This window comes from Lithobates pipiens, unplaced genomic scaffold (genome assembly GCF_037356315.1).
Source record: "Lithobates pipiens isolate NorthernLeopardFrog02 unplaced genomic scaffold, aLitPip1_a1.2 Scaffold_10, whole genome shotgun sequence".
Taxonomy (NCBI): Eukaryota; Metazoa; Chordata; class Amphibia; order Anura; family Ranidae; genus Lithobates; species Lithobates pipiens.
Genome location: NW_027507686.1, coordinates 190,073,977 through 190,097,566, shown reverse-complemented (window position 1 = coordinate 190,097,566; position 23,590 = coordinate 190,073,977). Strand labels below are relative to the sequence as shown.

Sequence of the window (23,590 nt, the reverse complement as noted above, 5' to 3'; positions counted from 1 at the left end):
CACATGTATAAGAGATATTAGACCTGCTGAATGTGGGTCATTTTTGCATTTCCTTTCGAATGAGGTTAGGCAAAATGGCCAGTCTGTATTCTGTTTAAGGAGTGTACATGTGAAATGGGTGATCTGATGGAGATGTTGTCCCTTTCAGTATCTAATCCCACACTGGATAATTAAAAGGTTTTGGTTGGCTGCTGGTTTTATTCTGCTGTAGAATACCATAAAATCTGACTGGACTTGCCTCATCCAATACTGCATTTCTTTTTGCCCTTTGCCTCTGGCGTAACAGGACTAACCCAGCGATGATATCAGAAGGAACGATATCCAGATCTCGAAAAAACTCCGCAAACAAATAGGCAATCTCTGAATAGGCGTCCTGAGAAAAGAGACATATTTAGGTCACACGCTGGAAGTGTAATGGTGTATAACACAACACTTACTGATTAACCTACTTCCAGTGTTACACTTCTTAATACTGCCTGTACAAAAATATACTGAACTAGATGCAGTTCCTATGCGATTTTACCTCCAATGTGCTCATTTAAACCAACAGCACTTACATATTAAGACAGCTGTATTTTGAAAATACAATCCCACTGCACAGTTTATATGTAACCTGTATAGAGAGTAGTAGGCTTCCAACGAAGGAAGGCAATCTGTTTCTCCAATGATGAGGGTAGGGGAATAAAGACATCACCACTTAGGAGTTTAGAACTGAAGATAATTAAAGCTAAAATCTAAGAATCCAGCCACTTTGTACAATGTGCTAGCTTACCAGAAGTTAAGTCCAATAAGCTTCCTGCCACTTTGTGGACTTCTCTTTAATTTAAATTTTTTATTTTTATGGAGTGCCGGCAGCATAGCCATCACTTTACTTTTTTGTACTCCAACGTTGGATCTTCTGGTCTCAGCCACTGCAGCGCCGCATGAAGCTCCGGTGGCCCACCCCTTCATCCCCCTGCCCAATCACAGAATGCCATCTATTATGTGAACATATTCACAAAATACAAATACAAAGGCTTCTGTGAATGAACAGCAGAGGGGAGGGGTAGGCACAAAAGCTGCTTTATGAGAGAGCAACTTCTCTCCTGTCAAAGCTCTGGGAGTGTAGCGATAGCTGTGCTCCCGGAGCTCCATAACCTGTCAAATGTAAATTAAAGAGATAAGTCTACAAGGTGGCATGCACCTCGCTGAACTGAGCATGTCAGCACATTTTACAAAGTGGATGAATTTCTGCTTTAATCAAACACGTAGTAGCTCTTCATGTCTTTACACTCAGCCTGTAGTCTGTACTAAAACAAAAAATCTTTTATTCTGAAGTGGACCAGTGCTTTCAAAGCACAGGGAAAGAAGAGCCTGTGCTGACAGGATATATAGTGCATCCGGAAAGTATTCACAGTGCTTCACTTTTTCCACATTTTGTTATGTTACAGCCCTCTTCCAAAATGGATTAAATTCATTATTTTCAAAATTCTACAAACAATACCTCCATAATGACAACGTGAAAGAAGTTTCTTTGAAATCTTTACAAATTTATAAAAAAAAAAATGAAAAAAAAAAAATCACCTGTATATAAGTATTCACAGCCTTTGCCATGACACTCAAAATTGAGCTCAGGTACATCCTTTTTCCACTGATCATCCTTGAGATGTTTCTACAAATTGATTGGAGTCCATCTGTTGAGTGGACATGATTTGGAAAGGAAAGAACAAAATATTACAGCGCACACATGCAAAAAAGACATTTACCTCCTGCAAGGCTTGTTTAAAACACCTAGACATTTTCAAAAAACATCTCAAAAAATATGGGGATTTGGTCACACCATATTGCTATATATACTTAGGCCCACTTACTGCGAGAAATTACCCCATGATTAGTTGTCTTTTTTGCATGTGTGCACTGTAATACATTGTATGGTCTTATGGCTGCACCATCTTTAATGCATCTTTTAGGGTGTGCCCCCCCAAATATCTTGTTTGTCTATTGTATGGTTTCTGACCAAACCCTTTTGGATGAGCAGCACCCCACTCCCTCTTCAGTGCCTCTCATTAGTATCCACCAGTGTCATGGTGTGGAGACCTCAAGTTCTCCCATGTAGAGGAGTGTATTGCTCCCATGGTTCAGAGAAGCAGGATCTCTCAGTCTATGGATAGTGTAGCATCCACTAATCATTGTCTCAGTAAGTGGGCTTAATCACCATATAGCAATATGGTGTGACCAAATCCCCATATTTTTGGAAAATGTCTAGGTGTTTTAAACAAGCCTTGCAGGAGGTAAATGTATTTTTTGCGCTGTAATATTTTGTTCTGTTGTATGGTCTTATGGCTGCACCATCTTTAATGCATCTTTTAGGGTGAGCCCCCCAAATATATTGTTTGTTTATGATTTGGAAAGGCACACACCTGTCTATATAAGGACCCACGGTTAACAGTGAATGTCAGAGCACAAACCAAGCGATGAAGTCCAAGGAATTGTCTGTAGACCTCCGAGACAGGATTGTATCGAGGCACAGATCTGGGAAATGATACAGACAAGTTTTTGCAGCATTGAAGGTCCCAATGAGCACAGTGGCCTCCGTCCTCTGTAAATGGAAGTTGGGAACCACCAAGACTTTTCTAGAGTGGGCTGTCTGGCCAAACTGAGCAATCGGTTGAGTTCAAGCGTTTCACTGTGGAGAGAGGAGAACCTTCCAGAGGAACAACCACCTCCACAACACACCACCAATCGGGCCTGTATGGTTGAGTGGCAAGATAGAAGCCATCCCTCAGTAAAAGGCACACGACAGCCTGCCTGGAGTATGCCAAAAGGCACCTGAAGGACTCTCAGACAATGAGAAACAAAATTCTCTGGACTGATAAAACAAACATTGAACTCTTTGGCCTGAATGGCAAGTGTCATGTCTGAAGGAAACCAGGCACCACTCATCATTTGGCCAATACCATCACTACAGTGAAGCGTGGTGGTGGCAGCATCATGCTGTGGCAATGTTTTTCAGTGGCAAGAACTGGGAGACTCGTCAGGATCGAGGGAAAGATGAATGCAGAATTATACATAGACATCCTTGATGAAAACCTGTTCCAGAGCACTCTGGACCTCAAGCTGGTGAAGGTTCATCTTCCAACAGGACAATGACCCTAAGCACACGGCCAAGATAACAAAGGAATGGCTACAGGACAACTCTGTGAATGTCCATGAGTGGCACAGCCAGAGACCAGACTTAAACCTGATTAAACATCTCTGGAGATACCTAAAAATGGCTGTGCACTGACGCTTCCCATCCAATCTGATGGAGCTTGAGTGGTCCTGCAAAGAAAAATATAATTAACTTCCCAAAAATAGGTGTGCCACACTCGTAGCATCATAGTCAAAAAGACTTGAGGCTGTAATTGGTGCCAAAGGTACTTCAACAAAAGTATTGCGCAAGAGCTGTGAATACTTATGGAAGTGGGATTTTTGGGGGTTTTTATTTTTAATAAATTTGCAAAGATTTCACACAAACTTCTTTCATGTTGTCATAATGGTGTATTGTTTGTAGAATTTTGAGGAAAATAATGAATTGAATCCATTTTGGAATAAGGCTGTAACATAACAAAAAAGTGAAGCGCTGTAAATACTTTCTGGATGCACTATTTGCGAAACAGCTTGTTTTCCCTGTGTAAATAAAAAGGTCTAACATGTTTTAAAATACAGATACCCTATACAACTCAGTAATATTATCCAGATATAGGAATGTCAAATGTGTACTTTTGGTTACCCTGGGAATTTTTTTTTTATAATCCATCCATCCATTCAGATACAGCATGGTTCAAAACATAGCCTTTTTTTTTTTTTTTGAACAAGCTATAATAATACGGACATTCCCTTTTAAGCCTGGTTCCCACCGGTGCAAATTCTAATGGAGGTACAACTGTGATTCAACTTTGAAAAAGGTCCGGTGAGATTTTGTGGTCCATAGACCTTAATGGACATGCATCAAAATTGCATCTGCGTTCTTTTTCGATCCACTTTACAGTGCCATTTGTGCTGGTTGTTAAGAGCCAACAACCGCTGATAGCATGGACTACTCATCGTTGTTAGGAAGCCGGAAGGTTCCAGCTACTTAACAAACAGTGGGGTCAACCTAGGTTTAATGATACTGTAGGTAGAATTATGTAAGACTGCAACTCTCAGTTCTACTGATGGGGAACTGGGATGCAATGACCATTCGGTGATATATGAGACCTCTTTTAAAACTCCTTTAACCACCGAGTGTTTGTTATGGATTTTCTGCACTGCCTTCCTGGGTAACATCACAAAGGTCAAATGTTGCTATGCAAATACGAATACCCATCAAATGCTTAAACACACAATAAAAGGTTGCTATTATTTAGAAATTAGGTTCTTGGTCTGCAGAGGGTTATTTGCAAATCTTTCCAAGCAGCATTACCTAGCCCGGGGATATACAATTAGCAGACCTCCAGCTGTTGCAGAACTACAAGTCCTATGAGGTAGAGTTGCATAATTAATCGTTAAAAAATTGTGATCTCGATTCACCCCCTCTGACATCTCTCCTGCAGAGGTTGCCCATTGTTTCATATAAACAAGCAGAGAACCTATCTGCTCACTCAGCTGTCAAAAGAAAACATCCAGGCAGTCTGCCAATTTTTTTTTTTTAACTTGCAACATTGTAACTAAGCTTCCTTCTTAAATCAAAGGGATAGAACTTTTGTGTAAATAAATAATCCTGGCAGACTGCCAAGTTTTGAACAAGTGTAAATGCAGGAAGTTTAACTACTTAAAGTCTAAATCTTTTTCTGACACTTCTTTCTTAAGTTAAAATCAATATTTTTTGCTAGAAAATTGCTTGGAACCCCCAATCATTATATATATTTTAGCAGAGACCCTAGGGAATAAAATGGCAATTGCTGCAATATTTTATGCCACACTGTATTTGCCCAGCGGTCTTTCAAATGCAATTTTTTGGGAAAAAATTCACTTCAATTAATAAAAAAAAAAAAAAAAAAAAGAAACAGTAAAAGTTAGCCCTGTTTTTTTTTTTGTTTTAATGTGAAAGATGATGTTACGCCGCGAGAATCGTGATCTATCTACTAAGCAAAAATAATTGTGATTCTCATTTTAGCCATAATCGTGCAGCTCTACTATGAGGCATAGCAAGACTGACAGCCACAAGCATGACACCCAGAGGCATGATGGGACTTGTAGTTTTGCAACAGCTGGAGGTCCGTTAATTGCATAGCCCTGACAGACTATTCCAAACACCACTTAGCCACTTATGTGCCAATTACCCAGAAGTCTTTTTTTTTCCTATGGTGGCTTATTTGCATACATTTCCTACAAAGCACCATCTAAATTTTCCCTAAATGCATTTAGTACTCCAATGAAGAAAAAAAGTGCTCTAAAACATCATTTGTATATGCATTTTAAAGCATTCACAAATTTGAATGTGCAATTTCATCTGAACATCTGTGGAAGAATGAGAACCCTGCACTAGCCTATACAGATGCAGCATTAACCAATCTGTTAAAGTAATCATGGTGTTTGTAAGCTTACAGACTGAGAGTCCTTAGTGCGAGTGCAGCACAGGAAGACTTTCAGACGACGAGTCCAGCTGCTGGCTTGGCCTTCTTCCAGACGGTGCCTATGAGAGAAGGGATTATTCAGGTGGGTATACTGGAGAATGAGCTACACTGTGTAGAAGACAATGGAACTGTAAACCTATAGGGAACGCTAAAACATTTAAGGGTGAATACAAGTTTTTTCTCACCGCAAGTTGTATGTGCGCAAATTCCTTTGCCTTCTCTTTGTTGCTCGTAACTTCACAAATGTTCTTCCAGTTGGATCAAATACACAAAGTACTGTGATGCAGACACTGAGTATGACTACCCAGTTACATACCACCATTCCTGCAAAAAAACAACCACAAAAAGTCTATGAGCAGTCTGCAGGAAAAAAACAAAAAAAAAAAACACCCTTGTGGGAGAAGAATTATTCAATAAAAAGTTACACAAGGAAAAATAAGAAACCGTTCAGTAAAGATATAACCACACATCATAAAATAAATACAGGAACTATGTACAGTAACTCTGTACAATCATTAGATTTTCCAAAATTCCAACTCAAGCGCAACTTACCAACTACAGATTGTACAACCTGGCATGTGCTTACTGAATTATCTAGAAAACATCAGATCTTCCTTGTGGGAACTAAAAGCCAGTTCTCCATGCAAGATGACAACCTAATATGAATATACCGTGCTGTAAAAGGTTTATATTTATTATTATTATTGTTTTCGGCTTAGATAATTTTGTGAACAATACTATGCATCGATTGCTGGCACCTGAAGAAGTAAACAATGTCCATGAAATGCGTCAGGCCACAAAAGATCAATATTTCATGATACAAATGCATTACCTATTATTTGGATATCTCATGTTTATGCAGAATACAATAAAAAATATACACTGGCCACTTTATCAGTTACACCTTGCTAGTACTGGGTTGGACCCCTTTTGCCTTCAGATCTGCCTTAATTCTTTGTGGCATAGATTCAACAAGGTGTTGGAAATATTCCTCAGAGATTTTGGTTCATAGTGAGATAACATCACACAGTTGGTGCAGATTTGTCGGCTGCACATCCATGATGTGAATCTCCAGTCCAACACATCCCAAAGGTGTTCTATTGGATGAGATCTGGTGACTGTGGAGGCCATTGGAGTACAGTGACCTCATTGTCATGTTCAAGAAACCAGTGGTGAGAGGATTTGAGTTTTGTGACATGGTGCATTATCCTGCTGGAAGGAGCCATCAGAAGGTGGGTACACTGTAGTCATAAAGGGATGGACATGGTCAGCAACTATATTCAGGTAGGCCGTGGTGTTTACATGATGCTCAATTGGTATTAAGGGGCCCAAAGTGTGGCAGGAAATTATCCCCCACACCATTACACCACCACCACCAGCCTGAACCATTGATACAAGGCAGGATGGATCGATGCTTTCATGTTTACTCCAAATTCTGACCCTAACATCTAAATGTCGCAGTCAAAATCAAGACTCATTAGACCAGGCAACGTTATTCCAATCTTCTATTGTCCAATTTTGGTGAGCCTGTGCGAATTGTAGCCTCAGTTTACCGTTCTTAGCTGATCTTAGCCCATCTGCTTCAAGACTGGATGTGTTGTGCATTCAGAGTTGGTATTCTGCATACCTTGGTTGGAACGAGTGGTTATTTGAGTTACTGTTGTCTTTCTATCATCTCAAACCAGTCTGCGCATTCTCCTCTGACATCAACAAGGCCTTTTCATCCACACAACTCCCGCTCACTGGACATTTTCTCTTTTTTGAACCATTCTCTGTAAACCCTAGAGACAGTTGTGTGTGAAAATCCCAGTAGATCAGCATTTTTTTAAAATACTCAGACCAGCCCATCTGGCACCAACAACCATGCCATGTTTAAAGTCATCTAAAACCCCTTTCTTCCCCAGTCTGCTGCCCGGTGTGAACTTCAGCAAGTCCGTCATCTTCACCACATCTAGATGCCTAAATCTATTGAGTTGCTGCCATGTGATTGGCTGAATAGAAATTTGTGCTACCAAGCAATTGAACAGGTGTACTAAAGTGGCCGGTGAGTGTATATTGCTTTTATGTGCGATCTATTAATAAAGAAGAAATATTTTAATGTAACGTGGTGTGCCTCCAAAGTCCCAAATGGTAGCTTTGTCTTTTTTTCCCCCTCAATGTAGATGTGTACAGGGATCTGGCACTAATTCCCCCTCCCCCTCCCTCTATTTTAAAAGTCAGTTTATTTACCCATCTAGAACCAGACGGCAACATACCTTCCCGCAGGCTTTAGTGCATTATTATACTGCATGTGTAATGAAACCCTGGACATCTGCTTATAATTATTATGAGGATAATACATTTCTATGCCAGTTGAAAAGGAGGGTCACCACTGGTATCATCTACAAGAAACTTTACTAACTGGTTCCTGACCGCAGGCCGTCAAATGACGGCCAGGCGGCGCACCTATTGTGGCGGGAGGCCGTCATATGACGTCCTCCCGTTTAAACAGGGAATGCGCGCGATCGTGCGCGCACATCCCTGTTTCTTCGGTGGCGGCGTGTCACGGAGATACAGCTCGCCATTGGTTATGGCCGTTTACCACGTGATCGGCCGTGATGAAGTCACGGCTGATCACAGATGGTCAAACCCCGGCTGTGCACGGCGCATGCTCGCGATCGTGAGTGCGCTGTGCGTGCACGTCGGTGGCGGCGTGTTCCCCGGGAACACTGCTCGTCACCGACGCTGGTAAACAGCCATTGGCCGGCTGTTTACCCACGTGATCGGCTGTGAAAGGATCACTAAAATGTAAACAAACCGCGGTAACAAGATGTTACCGGGTTGTTCTCCTCACACACCAATCACACCGATTGCCTGCCTGCCCCCCCCCTCAATAAAGAGGACCTGTCACCACCCCCTCATAGTACCTGTCAATCACAGTCCATCAGAGTACCCGAGTACCTGTCACAGCCCATCAGAGTACCCGAGTACCTGTCACAGCCCATCAGAGTACCCGAGTACCTGTCACAGCCCATCAGAGTACCCGAGTACCTGTCACAGCCCATCAGAGTACCCGAGTACCTGTCACGGCCCATCAGGGTACCCGAATACCTGTCACGGCCCATCAGGGTACCAGAGTACCTGTCACGGCCCATCAGGGTACCCGAGTACCTGTCACGGTCCATCAGGGTACCCGAGTACCTGTCACGGTCCATCAGGGTACCCGAGTACCTGTCACGGTCCATCAGGGTATCCGAGTACCTGTCACAGTCCATTAGAGTACCGAGTACCTGTCACAGTCCATTAGAGTACAGAGTACCTGTCACAGTCCATCAGGGTACCCGAGTATCTGTCACAGCCCATCTAAATACCCGAGTACCTGTCACAGCCCATCTGAGTACCCGAGTACCTGTCACAACCCATCTGAGTACCCGAGTACCTGTCACAACCCATCTGAGTACCCGAGTACCTGTCACAACCCATCTGAGTACCCGAGTACCTGTCACAACCCATCAGGGTACCCAGTACCTGTCACAGCCCATTAGAGTACCGAGTACCTGTCACAGCTCATCTGAGTACCCGAGTACCTGTTCCAGTCCATCTGTGTACCAGAGTACCTGTCACAGTCCATCTGAGTACCCTAGTACCTGTCACAGTCCATATGAGTACCTGTCACCGCCCTTCAGAGTACCCAAATACCAGTCACCAAACCATCAGAGTACCTGTCACCAGGCCATCAGAGTACCTGAGTACTTGTCACCAGGCCATCAGAGTACCAGAGTACCTATCTCCAGCCCATCAGAGTACCCGAGTACCTATTTGCAGCCCATGTCTCATAGAATATACGTTGGGGTGTTTGCTTTCCAAAATGGGGTCATTTTGTGGGTAATTTCACTGTCCTGGTGGTCCAGGACCTTCAAAAGTGTGATAGGTAGGAATGAAATGAGATGTGTCATTTATGCTCCTAGAACGCCTGAACGTACTACTTCAATGTTCGGCCTCTCTATGTGGCCAGGCTGTGTAAAAGTCCTACACATGTGGTATCGCCATACTCGGGAGGAGTAGCAGAATGTATTTTGGGGTGTAATTTTTGCTATATACATGCTATGTGTTAGAAATATCTTATAAATTGACAATTTTGTGTAAAAAAAAAAAATGCGTTTTAATTTTTTTCCACATATTCCAAAAACTTCTGGAAAAAAATTAACCATTCAAAAGACTCATTATGCCTCACAGATTATACGTTGGGGTGTTTGCTTTCCAAAATGGGGTCATTTTATGGGAAATTCCTTTGTCCTGGTACTCCAGGGCCTTCAAAAGTGTAATAGGTGGTTGACAAATTAGATGCGTCATTTTTGCTCCTAGAACGTCTGAAGGTACTACATCAATGTTACTGCTCTGTATGTGGCCAGGCTGTGTAAAAGTCTCACACATGTGGTATCGCCGTACTCGGGAAGAGTAGCAGAATGTATTTTGGGGTGTAATTTGTTGTATGCATATGCTGTGTGTGAGAAATAACCTGATAATATGACAATTTTGTAAAAAAAAAAAAATGTTCATTTTGCAAAGAATTGTGGGAAAAAAATACAACTTAAAAAAACTCACCATGCTACTTACTTAATACCTTGGAATGTCTACTTTGTAAAAAGGGGTCATTTGGGGGGTATTTGTACTTTCCTGACTTGTTAGTGTCTCAAGAAATGAGATACACCTGATGTACTGAAGGCCTGATCAGAAGTGATCAATTTTCAGTGATTGGCACCATCGTTTGTAGACTCTATAACTTTCACAAAGACCAAATAATATACACTAATGTGGGTTATTTTTTACTAAAGATATGTAGCAGTATAAATTTTGGCCAAAATTTATGAAGAAAAATTACTAATTAGCAAAAATTTATGACAGAAACAAAGAAAAAGGAATTTTTTTCACAAAATTTACGTTTTATTTTATTTATAGCACAAAAAATAAAAAACCCACTAGTGATTAAATACCCCTAAAAAAAAGCTCTATTTGTGTGGAAAAAAGGACGCAAGTTTCATATGGATACAGTGTAGGATGACTGAGTAATTGTCATTCAAACTGTGAGAGCACTGAAAGCTGAAAATTGGTCTGGTCAGGAAGGGGGTATAACTGCACTGTATTGAGGTGGTTAAAGATGGCTCAGACAGAACTCCATAGCAGAACCATGTTCTGTCTGAGCAGTCTCCAATAAAGTTTCTTGTGGATAACACCAGCGGTGTGTGACACTGCTTTTCAGACATGAATCCTCTGCTACAGGAGTGTGAGTGGGCCCCACGCTGGTCTACAGTGGTCCTTCACAGCTTACTGTAATGCCTTGTACACATGGTCGGAAATTCCGACGGGAAACGTCCGATTGGATTATGTTGTCGGAAAAATTTGAGAGCAGGACCTAAAATTTTCCAACAACTAAATCCGATCGGACTTTTTGCGATCGTGTGTAGAGAATTCCGACGCACAAAGTGCCACGCATGCTCAAAATAAATTTGGGGAGGAAAGCTATTGGCTACTGGCCTCTACGTAGTCCCATCGTACATTTTGTACGTCACCTCGTTCAGATTTTGCGACAACTTTGTGCGACCGGGTGTATGCAACACAAGTTTCGGCCAAAATCCGTCAGAAAAAATCTGACGGATTTTGTGGTCGGAATGTCCGACCGTGTGTACAAGGCATAAGTCTTAAGTTATTACTAAAACCAGTAATAATCGATAGTTTTTTTTAACATGAGAAAGAGTAGGTATGTTTATATAGTTTTACAGATACAACCTCCCCTTTAAAGTGGTTGTAAACCCTTACAAACCACCTTGACCTACAGGTAAGCCTAGATTAAGGCTTACCTGTAGGTCCAAGAAATATCTCCCAAACCTATACGGTTTAGGAGATATTTGCCCGAAGACGGGCACCACTGTCTACGGCGCACTGAGCGTGGCATCCTCGATGACGAAGATGCTGCGTGTCTCGGCTCCCGTGCGCATGCGCGGGAGTGACGTCATCGTGGCTTCGCCGAATGACAGCAGCGGAGCTGCGAGACCCCACCGAGAAGATGGATGCGCGATGCATAGTAGTCCATTATGCTTTGCCTTTGCAGGGAATGAAAGAGGAAGTAAACTCATCAGGGTTTACTTCCTCTTTAAAGACAAGTGTGTCCTAAATATATATCTCAATTGCTTGTTTGTCTGGAGTTCAGCTTTAAAGTGATTCTAAGGGCAGAAGGTTTTTTATCTTATTGAATTCTATGCATTAAGATAAAAAAACCTTCAGTGTGCAGAAGCCCCCCTAATACTGATCTGAGTCCCCTCTCGATCCAGCGATGTGCCTCGGTCATCCGGGACTCTCCCTCCTGATTGGCTGAGACATGGCAGTGACGCTATTGCCTCCCTCTGCTGTCAAAGTCAGTTAGCCAATCAGGAGAGAGATGGGATGGGGGACAAACCGCGGCTCCCTGTCTAAACGGACACACAGAGCTTCGGCTCGGGTGCCCCCATAACAAGCTGTTTGCTGTGGGGACACTTGGCAGGAGGGAGGAGCCAAGAGAGCTGGTGAGGAATCCAAGAAGAGGAGGATCTGGGCTGCTCTGTGCAAAGCCAACTGCACAGAGCAGGTAAGTATAACATGTTTGTTATTTTTAGAAAAAAATTTGACTTTAGTATCACTTTAACATGAAACTATGATTTTTCCCTGAACAGGTTCACTTAGCTCTCCTTCTTCCTAGCCCCAAAGAATACAGAACAAGCAAAAGCTAGAATCATCGTTCCTATGTATTTACTTTAATCTTCCACTATAATTGCAACAGAGGAAAGAGAAAGAGTTAGAACCTAATTTCTCTTTAAATGTCGTTCTCCCTCTGTGTTCTAGTTATTGGTGCCACCTGGGACAGGTAACACACTAAACCTTGCCGAATGAAGCACACGGAAAAAAAAGGGGTGTTAACCCTACTCTATCCAACATGAACAAAAAGGGATAAAATGATTTGAGTATATTTCTACTGTGTGTAAGGTAGGAACTCTGGGCTCTATTTAGTGACGGGAGTGGTGGTCAGTGTGCCCCAGTGTCTGGACATGTTCAGGCATCTGATTGGTCTTCCTTACACAGTAACTCTCAGTTTTAGGCTGGACCCACAGCTATGTACTGAGTTAACATGCAGGAAAATGCGCTTTTTACTTCTTGTTACCGCAACTCATGGTAGCACACAGAATGGCACCCCAACAAGTGTGCCTTACAGCATATTTTTCTTCACTTAAAATTGTAAATTACAACAGAATTTGTTTATAGTGGAACTAAATCGCATCTGAGCACTACAAACCAAAAACGCTATTTAATTCATTTTTAATGGCATGCCGTCTGCCCACAGCAGTTGCACTGCCAGCAGGCAGAAACTCAAGGCCGGGTGATGCATCTCTGCATTGCAGTCTTACTTCTGGGTTTGGGGCACGCATGCGCACAAACTGATTGGACACAGCATAAGTTTGGCAGCTAAATTCAGCCAATGATTTTAGCTGAAGTCAGCTAATTGGCTGTGGCCAAATCACAAGAGTTCTGTGTTTACAAAAACACAGAACTCAACGCTGTGAACAGTTATCCGTTTCTTCTTCCTGAAAAGCAGGGAGAAAAAAAAAAACAGACAGACAGTACACATTGTTAGGCACATAGTTAAAGTGACTGTAAGTGCCGGTTCACAAAGGGGCAACACGACTTTGCGAGGCGACCTGAGTGCGCACCACAGCGCGACTTACAAGGCGACTTCAAGTCGCCTCCAGGACTGGCAACTTTCCAGTGGCCAATCAAACAACAATCAGCTCTGTGGGAGGGAGGGGTTTGCCTGAGAAAACAATTTTCTCTTCCTGTATTGTTGCTTCAGTTAAGACACGATTTGGAGGCAGACTTTGGAGGCGACTTCCATTGAAATCAATGGGTACCGGTCGCCTAGAAGTCGGATTGAAGTAGTACAGGAACCTTTTCTGAAGTCGGAGAGACTTCAGTAGTGTACATTAAGATGGCTCTCATTCACTTCAATGTTTAAACAACAAACATGAGTGGCCCGATCCTCCTTTTCTGGGGTCCCCCAGCGGCCCTCCTGGCTCCTCCTCTTAATCGAGTGCCCCCACAGAGAGCCTCATTCCATATAGGCACCTGTGTGGGCGCACACCCCCCCTCCACCGAGTCCAGCTGCTGCGTCCATTGACACAAACAACAGGACTCGGCCCCACCCCATCTCACTGGATTTGATTGACAGCAGCGGGAGCCAATGTCTGTTATCAGTCTATCCAATCTGGACCCAAGACAGCGGCTGGAGCTGCTGTGCTTGTCGCTAAAACAGGGGTCTCAAACTGGTGGCCCTCCAGCTGTTGCAAAACTACAAGTCCCATCATGCTTCTCCCTGTGGGAGTCAGGCTTGTAACTGTCAGCCTTGCAATGCCTCATGGGACTTGTAGTTTTGCAACAGCTGGAGGGCCGCCAGTTTGATACCCCTGCGCTAAAATGATCGGGTTCAGGTAAGGAAAAGGGGGGGGGTGGGGCTCTGGGGGGCAGCTGCAGTACAGAAGGTTTTTCACTTTAATGTAAAGAATGCATTCAGACCCCTTTCACACCAGGGCGTTTTGCAGGCGCTATAGCGTTAGAAATAGCGCCTGCAAAATGCCCTAAAGAAGCTGCACCATTGTGTGTAGTGTGAAAGCCCCGAGGGCTTTCACACTAAAGCGGTGCGCTGGCAGGACGTCAGAAAAAAGTCCTGCCAGCAGCTTCTTTGGAGCGGTGTGTTTACCGCTCCTCCACCGCTGCTGCCCATTGAAATCAATGGGGCAGCAATGGAATGCCGCCGGCAAAATGCCGCTATTGCGGCGTATTGGCGGCGGTTTTAACCCTTTCGCGCCCCGCCCCGCTAGCGGCCGAAATCCGCTGCAAATCCGGCGGTAAAACGCCGCTAAAAATAGCGGCGTTTTACCGCCGACGCAAGGTGCGGTGTGGTGTGAAAGGGGTCTAAGGTGAAAAAACAGTGAGGGTTTACAACCCATTTAACCTTTTAATTGTCCCTAGATGTTAATCCTATCCCAGCCAGTGTCATTAGTACAGTGGCAATGTGTACAGCATTAGCACTGATCACTGTATTCGTGTCACTATTGATGCCAGTGTACCTCTCAGCCAGCACCAGATTGCCCGCCACACTATCACAGTCCCACTGTAAGTCACTGATCTACGCCATTACCAGTATAGTCTCATAGCTGCGTCAATTCTAGTAAATATTACATAGTTTGTAGACGCTATAACTTTTGCACAAACCAATTATTACACACTTATTATGATTTTTTTTTTCTTTTTTATCAAGACATGTAGCAGAATACATTTTGCCCTAAATTTATAAAGAAATTAAATATTTTTTTGGATTTAGTTTTTTTTAACAAAAAGCAGACATTTTAAATTTTTTCCCCAAAATTTTCAGTCTTATTTAGTTTATATTGCGAAATATAAAAACCACTGAAAGACAGCTATTTGTGTGAGAAAAAAAAAAGTTATTTGTGTACAGTGTTAGATGGCCACATAATTGGCAGTTAAAATAGCGCAGTGCTCAATAGTAAAAAATGGCCTGGTCATAAAACCTTTCCAAAACTAGAGTGGCTAATATTTAAAGCAAACTCGCCCATTCATCCATGTCTCTATGCTTCATATTGCTAAAAAAAAAAAAAAAAAAAAAAAAAATCACATTGAAAAACAACGCCTACATTTCTGGCCATGGCCATCTTGAGTAAGGGCAGATGATCCACATAGCATTTACTTCCTGGAATCCATGACCCCTTAGACCCCTTACACACTGGGGCGCTTTGCTGGCGCTACAGCTATAAAAATAGCACCTGCAAAGCGCCCTGAAAGAGCCGTGTCTCCAGTGCAAATGCTCCAAGGATTTTCACACTGGAGCGATGGGCTGGAAAGATAGTAAAAAAAAAATCCTACTAGCCGCATCTTTGGAGCGGTGAAGGAGTGGTGCGTATACCGCTCCTTCACCGATCCTGCCGATTGAAATGAATGGGCAGTGCAGCTATACCGCCAGCAAAGCGCTGCTGTAGCAGCAATTTGCGGGTGGTTTTAACCCTTTTTCGCCCACCAGCGGGGGTTAAAAGCACCCCGCTAGCAGCCAAATACCCCAGCAAATACAACGGCAAAGCGCTGCTTTACCGCCAATGGACCCACCGCCCCAGTGTGAAAGGAGCCTTAGGCCAGGCTGAGAAATCCCCTCCCTCCTCAAGACTCGCTCCTCTCCCCCTTCACTCCACAGCGCCATCATTGCAAGTGTGGGCACCCGGCTATGACAGGGTGCAGCTTCACAGCCGGGCACTCGCGTGAGTCTCACTGCCCTCTCATCGTGGCCAGGCAATCTTCTGGGTTCTGTGAAGTGTCCCAGAAGAGAGGGAGAGGAGTAGTAGTCTAGGTGGCGAGGCGAAGGAAGTGGGACAGGAAGTACCTGTCAAAACTAGATACCCACTCCATCCCCCAAAAACATTGCATGCCAAATGTGGCTTGTAAATGTGGCTTGTAAGGAGACAAGGAGTGCTTAAAGAGGAAGATACACTTTTGGGTGGAACTCCACTTTAAAGTGGTTGTAAACTCAGAAAAAAAAAACACCCTGCAAGACAAAGGCATAATAAGCTAACATGCATCGCATACTAGCTCATTATGAAATACTTACCTACTTACCTTAGATCGAAACTGCTGCAGCTGTCCCCACTGTGACTTGTCTTTCGGAGTTATTTCCGGGTTCACTGGCTTCGGCTCTGCGATTGGCTGGAGCCAAGACGCCGGTCACGGCATGACTCCTAAAGAAACGGCCCATGCTGGCCGTTTCTTTAGTGCGCATGTGCCGATGACATCAGCACATGTGGATGCAGTGAATATCTCAAACTGTGCGACTTTAGATGTTCACGATACCTACAGGTATGCCTTATTATAGGCTTACCTGTAGGTAAAAGTGGTGTAACAGGGTTTACAATCACTTAAAGCAGCTTTGAAATTGTGCTACTTCTGCAAGATATCAAAGCTGCACATCTGTGCGACTTGCACTGTCAATTTCATTGTGGCTTGCGACTTCATTTAACACAAGTCTCAAGTCGCAACAAAATCAGTAGAAAGTAGTGCAGGAAGCTTTTTCATGAGTCGTGATATAAACGGTTTCATTACCAGTAAAGGGATGCATCTTGTCATGTGATTTGGAACTCGTGTGTAGGGGGCTAAAACAAGTAAATATAATATACCTTTATTATATTTACCTATATACCTATACTATTTATTAATGCTAGCAGCATAAGGAGTAAAATAGTCAATGTTGATTGACAGTTTAGTTCCCCTTTAAGCACAAAATAATCAGTAAAAACTAACCACATCCGCCATATAAGATCCCGGGTTTCACTTACCAAGTGTAACATTCTTCGCTGTGACATCATTGCAGGATGTGTAATACTGAGCCAACCAGACAATACCCACGATTGCGTACACAAACTCAATCACCAGAATTGCTACAGGGAAAAAAGAATATATATAGGTGAACCCGGCGTCTGCTTTCCTAATGGCAAATAAAAAGATGTAGTGCTCACTTACCAAGCCGCACGTATAACACATACTGCATGGAGTCCCTGGGCTCGGTGTACAGAATTCCTCCTCTCATACTCAGCCAGATGATGGCAACCTCTGCAATCATACAGCTGAGCAGAATGCCCAGGTACCCCCGTCCATGATCCACCAGGTTCAGAGAACATGTTTCATGAGGGTTATAGGTCAGACCGAAGAGGACCACAGAGAGGATTACAAACCTGGAAGAAAGGAAAGAACAGTATTCACATAGCTTAATTTAGTGGAACTGTCACAATAACACGAAGAACCAACAAAATAAAATACCTGCAATCCATGGTGTAAAAAAAGCTATTAATGCTACCAGGGTAGCACGGATACCAGTATCGGTGATGATACAGAGTATTTGCACAAGTATCGGTACTCGTGCAAATGCACCGATACTTTCAGGCTTGGTTCTTTGAGCTGTCAGTGAGTCTCCTCTGTTGACAGCTGAAGTGTTAAAGAAGTCCAGTAATTGGAGCTGTCAAAAAAAAAAAAAAAAACCCTCGCAATGTTTGTTATCAACATTGCTCAGCTGAAATACTAAAATTGTTTCTTTTTGTATTTTTCAGTTTCTTCATCTGCAGATCAAAGGGATGAGCAAATGTTCCCCTCCTGCCCAGACCAATTTTCAGCTTTCAGTGCTCTCACACTTTGAATGAAAATTACTCAGTCATGCAAGACTGAACCCAAATTATTGGGTATTTAATGTACCCAAATTATTTTTTTGTCCTTTTTTAATACAAATAGAGCTTTCTTTTGGTGGTATTTGATCACTTCTGGGTTTTTTATTTTTTGTGCTGTAAATAAAAAAAGACCGAAAATTTAAGGGGAAACAATCCTTTGATCGACTTCTGTGCAACCAACCGGGTGGATTTTTCTCATGCAATCACTGCCGGTGGCTATAGCCCAGTGATGGCGAACCTTGGTACCCCAGATGTTTTGGAACTAAATTTCCCATGATGCTCATGCACTCTGCAGTGTAGTTGAGCATCATGGGAAATGTAGTTCCAAAACATCTGGGGTGCCAAGGTTCGTCATCACTGCTATAGCCATTAGCAGTGACCATTGTATTCTGAAGGCGGGGAAACCTCCCTCTGTCAGAATACAATAGCTCTGCGTTTATGAGGAAATCAAGCAAACTTTCTTTCCTTCAACCTGTGGAAGAGCGTGACCTCATTCAGACGGGCGGTTAGTCCGTTGTTCAATTGCCTGGTTTTACTGCCCCGCTGTGAACGAAGACTAAGACAGGAGGTAGATTACTGGTAAGATCATCAGGTTAAACCAGAAGAAAAAATAAAAAAATAAATAAAAAAGGAAACTAATGCAGCCACCACATTTAAGAATTGGTAAGCTGTAAAATATATAATTTTTGTTTTTGGGTTTAATACCACTTTAACTTTTTTAAAAAAAAATCTAAATAAATGCAAATGTGTTTGAAAGTAAAAAAAAAAAAAAAAAAGCATGCATTATTTTCTTCTCAGAAGTCTGCATGGGTGCAATATCAGGTTTCTGCAGACTCTTCCTACAGCTCTGTGCCTGTACCTCTGTATGGGCTGTTAGTTTCAGCTCTGCAAAAAGAGGAACTACAAGCACACTGATCAGCATGTTTGCAGTCCATTAAAATTAAAAGTCATCTGCCGCAGTGGCAGATGGGACATGTAGGTTATACATTCCTAGACCTCTGTGAAAGAATGACACGATTGTGTGGGAAGAGCCCTGCACAGCTGTGTTGATTTTAAAATGTGACAGCGCCTGCAGGGTAAAAGAACCCCTGCCCACTGTCACAAAGGGTTGTGGGGGTGAAGAGGGGTGCTGCATAGCAACACATTACGTTACACCCAAAATACGGGCGTAACATTTCACTAAAGCTGAACTTATCCTTTAATGTTCTCAGCTCTTAAGTGCCTTTTGTGAGCTGACAACACACATCAATTTTGTGGATAGAGTGGTGTCAGCCCTGCTTGATTTCTTTTACTAAACTACTCAACCAACCCCACTGTCTTTTTATCCAAGCATGCACTAAAGCTGGCCTTAGATGAGTCTGTTTTTTCCGTTCAACCAGTCAGAATATACTGATCAGTGCTGCAGCCTATAGCCTTTGTTCGTCCTAGATGTTTAAACCCTTCCCTGCCAGTGTCATTACAGTGACAGTGCATATTTTATAGCACTGATCCCTGTACTGGCATCACTGGTTCCTGCAAAGTGTTAAAAATGTCAGTTAGTATCCGATTATCCGCCGTAATATCACAACCCAACTATAAGTCGCTGATCGCTGCCATTACTAGTATAAAAGTAAATAGATAAAAATTCCAGTACATATCCCCATGTTTTTAGCAGAAAGTAAAAAATATTGTTGTCCTTTTTTGTTTATAGTGCAAAACATAAAAGAAGCAGTGGTCAAATACCACCAAAATAAAGCTTTATTTGTGGGGGAAAAAAAATTTACATCCATTTTAATTAGGTACAGCATTGCATGATCGTGCAATTACCAGGTAAAATAATGCAGTGCTGTATCACAAAAAGTGGCATGGTCATGAAGCCCCTGGAGGTTAAATGGTTAAGGGTTCCATTTATAAATGTTTTTACGCAAGCTTCATACAACTTTCTCCCAGCATTCTTGTAATTGGATTCAGTTGGAAAATGAGGGAATCCTGGGTGAAATTTGTAACATTTTTGCCGCTTCCAGACTGGAAGGTTTGCCTGCTTAATGACCAGGCCATTTTTTGCGATACAGCACTGCGTCATTTTAACTAACAATTGCGCGGTCATGCGATGTTGTACCCAAACAAAATTCACGTCCTTTTTTTTCCCACAAATAGAGCTTTCTTTTGGTGGTACTTGATCACCTCTGCAGTTTTTATTTTTTGCGCTAAAAAATAAAAAAATAAATAAAAAAAAGTTACACATTTGAAAGAAAAAACTATTTTTTACTTTTTACTATAATAAATAACCCCCAAAAAAAAAAAAAAAAAAGAAATTCTTCATCAGTTTAGGCTGATATATAAGCAAAAGTTATACAAACTATGGGAAAGATTTATGGCATTTTTATAATATTTCTTTTAATTACTAGCAATGGTGATGATCTTCGTTTTTTAGCAGTACTGTGACATTGTGGAGATATGTCTCCTCTCCCCTGACAGAACAGGGATTTGTGTGTTCACACACACACACACACACACACACACACACACACACACACACACACACACACACACACACACACACACACACACACACACCCGTTCTAGCGCACATTCCTGCAATCCCAGGTGGCCAGCGGCGACCGCCGGCCATGCAAATCGGGTCCCCCACCGTGCCGTGGGCTCGCGTCTCCAGCAGCTCTTAAAGCTGAAGACGTACCTATACGGAGATTCGCAGGAATGTGCCACTTTGCCGATGTATGCCGACCAGCAATCGGTTAAACAGACCCCTCAGTGTTAAGAATTTAAATCTGATAACTAGATTGTTTTGTATAAAAGGGGGCAGTCATTTTTGCTAATTATGTACATAGGTTGTGTTTTTGTGTGCACTACCAGTCCTATCAAACAGCCTGCACAGAATGAATAAAAAAACTTAGCTTAGTGTAGTGATGGCGAAGCTTGGCACCCCAGTTGTTTTGGAACTACATTTCCCATTCTGCTCATGCACTCTGCAGTGCAATTGAGCATCTTGGGAAATGTAGTTCCAAAACATCTGGGGTGCCAAGGTTCGCCATCATTGGCTTAGTGTGTTAATTGCAGTCACTCCGAAGCATTACTTGCTGACATTGATTATGCTTTATAATCTATATATGCTGGTTCCGTATTTCTATTGGTGTAAACCACTTTTTCATACTATTAAAAATATTTTTTTTGATCAAATTGTTTCACAATTGTGCCTTTAAAGTGCCACCCTGAGGGGAAATCTGTATTTTCACACTCCGATTCACACCGGAGGTATTCCAGAGACAATTTACACATCCATATGGGAAGTTGCAATATATAACAGTCACAACAAAAATAATTTTCATGAAATGCAAGGTGGGCAGATCAATGATAGGCTGGCTGACGCAGTGGCTGTAAGGATACAATCACAAATCCTATTGTTTACATCTGTAAAGGGAATTAATCACTGTCCTGATCACAGATCAGAGTGATTAAATCCTGGTACACATTTAAACCATTTGATTAGCTTATATACTTGTACAGCTGCAGCTTTAGCCAGCCTGTCATTGATTTTTACAGGGTGGCTGCATGATCCACCTGTCAATCCTGGGCAGAGAAATATGCCCAGTTTTATGCTGTACAGCCCTGTTGTGGCCATGTGCAAGAGGCCTAACAATGGACACTGACTCAAAGCAAATTCCTGCTATTAAATATTGACATACAAGTTTGTGCCATCCAAACACAGACACAGGAGCAAAGGCCAAACTACACACAAGGCCATCATTGTACAGTGCAAAAAGGCTAAAAGTTAATAAAAAAATGATTCACTTCTGTAAATCTCAGTGACCTTCACTAGATTTGGAAATGACTGTTTTTTCTGTATTTTTCCTGTTTGCATCGTTAGAATACATTCTACCAACCCACAGTGTACCCAAGTATGATTTTCTCATAGCGCTGTCCTTAATGGAGAATATACTATGCCAGGTACATAAGAAAATAACGGAGTGAGGTTTGATGCAATAGAATAGAAGAGAATTATTTAGAACTTCTCCATGTAACAATAACCATTGGGTTGTCCACACAACTAAGGAGTAATGGATACATTTGCAAACATCCAGAGAAATGTAACAAACTTCCAAACAGCAGAGCCAATAACCCTGTGCAATACATCATATATCCATAAAATCACACATTTCTTACACCTTTCTATGGGAGAACTAAACTGGTACTTAAAGTGGTTCTATAGTCATTTTTTTAACTTATCTACAGGAAAGCCTATAATAAGGCTTACCTGTTGGTAAAACAGTAGTAAAACTGTAGGTACCTGTACGGTTTAGGAGATACTCCCCTCGGTATGCGCCGCTGACTGCAGCGGTGCATGCGCACAAGGGGATTCTCGGCCTGAAAATCCGGCAGTGGCCGACCGGCCGGAATGAAATCTACCGCGCGCATGCGCGGGAGTGACGATATTGCGGCTCCGGCCACTCACAGCGCCGGAGCCGCGATACCCGGAAGAAACGCAGAGGGAGCATGTCGGCTCCCTCGGCGTGGATCGGGCCAGATGTCGGGGCCTCGTTCTAAGGTAAGTATTTCATAATGAGCTAGTATGCGGTGCATACTAGCTCATTATGCCTTTTGCTTTGCAGGTGTTAAAAAAAAATTTGCGGGTTTACTACCGCTTTAAGCTCCACCCACCTGCAGCAGTTTCGCCCACTCTCCCGCACCTCTGCTTGCTGCCTTATAAAGCATTCACAGCACTGGCAAACAGGGGCGGCCCATCCATCAGGGGTGCACTGGCGCCACCCCCACTATTCATGCATCTGGCCCCCATGCAGAACGCTGGATGCATGAATTCCAATTGGGGGGTTTGAAGCACGCAATTAGAGCCAGAGGCTCTAATAGGCTTCAAAAAAGGGTGGGCTTGGGATGCTGAGCACTGCGGTGGCTGTGGGTGCACAGTTTCCACACAGAGAAGGAAGCGGATAAGGGATACACTGGGGGCTTTTCTAGATATCAGAGGCAACAGAAGGCACCTTCTATAACCTTTTTGGTCTAGAAAGGGTTTAATGCAAGTTCAGTTAAAGAGGAGTTCCAGTCTGTAAAAAAAACAATTCAGCAGTTACAAATACTGTAGCTGCTGACTTTTAATACAAGGACACTTACCTGTCCAGGGATCCCGCGATGTTGGCACCCCTAGTGGATTCGCCAACTCATAATGGAAACAGGAAGTGAAGCCTTGCAGCTTCACAGCCCGTTTCCTACTGTGCATGCGCGAGTCATGCTACGCTTTCTGAATGGTCCTGCTGTCTTCTGGAGCCTCTATGTAATAGAAGGCAGCGGGGTAAGGAGGAGGGGCTGGAAATGTCAGAACGCCGTGCAGCAATCTTACCCAGAAGTGGGAGTGAGTACCTGTCAAAACCAGGTACCCGCTCCCCCCTCCCCCCAAAAAAGAAATATCAGAATTTTCACTTGTACCTACAGGTAAGCCTCATTATAGTGAATATCTCCCAAACTTGCACTGTTTAGGAAATATTTACATTGGCAGGAGCGGATTACATCATTGTAGATGTGCCGTTTGCTATGTATTCGGGGCACACTGAGTGTGCCGTCAATGCAGAGAGTGCTGTGCTGTGATCATAACGCCCATGCACATGCATTGGGAGTGACTTCATTGCGGCCTGGCCATTCAATTGGCCGGATAGTGCGAATCCAGAAGGAAAACCGAGTGAAGATAGAAGCACCTGAAACGGAGACAGCATGTTGCTGGAGGGC

The 23,590-nt window shown here is 42.9% G+C and overlaps 1 protein-coding gene across 1 annotated transcript in view; it reads right to left on the bottom strand.

The window, feature by feature from the left end:
* Nucleotides 1-23,590, bottom strand: part of DAGLA (diacylglycerol lipase alpha) — a 111,159-nt gene that overhangs the window by 38,864 nt on the left and 48,705 nt on the right. Inside the window, exons 3-7 of the mRNA XM_077460757.1 lie at nt 17,160-17,371; nt 16,976-17,077; nt 5,762-5,900; nt 5,548-5,635; nt 239-373 (exon numbers count right to left, since the gene is read on the bottom strand). Of these exons, the coding sequence (XP_077316883.1) occupies nt 239-373; nt 5,548-5,635; nt 5,762-5,900; nt 16,976-17,077; nt 17,160-17,371 (676 nt within the window). The remainder of the gene's footprint in view (nt 1-238; nt 374-5,547; nt 5,636-5,761; nt 5,901-16,975; nt 17,078-17,159; nt 17,372-23,590) is intronic.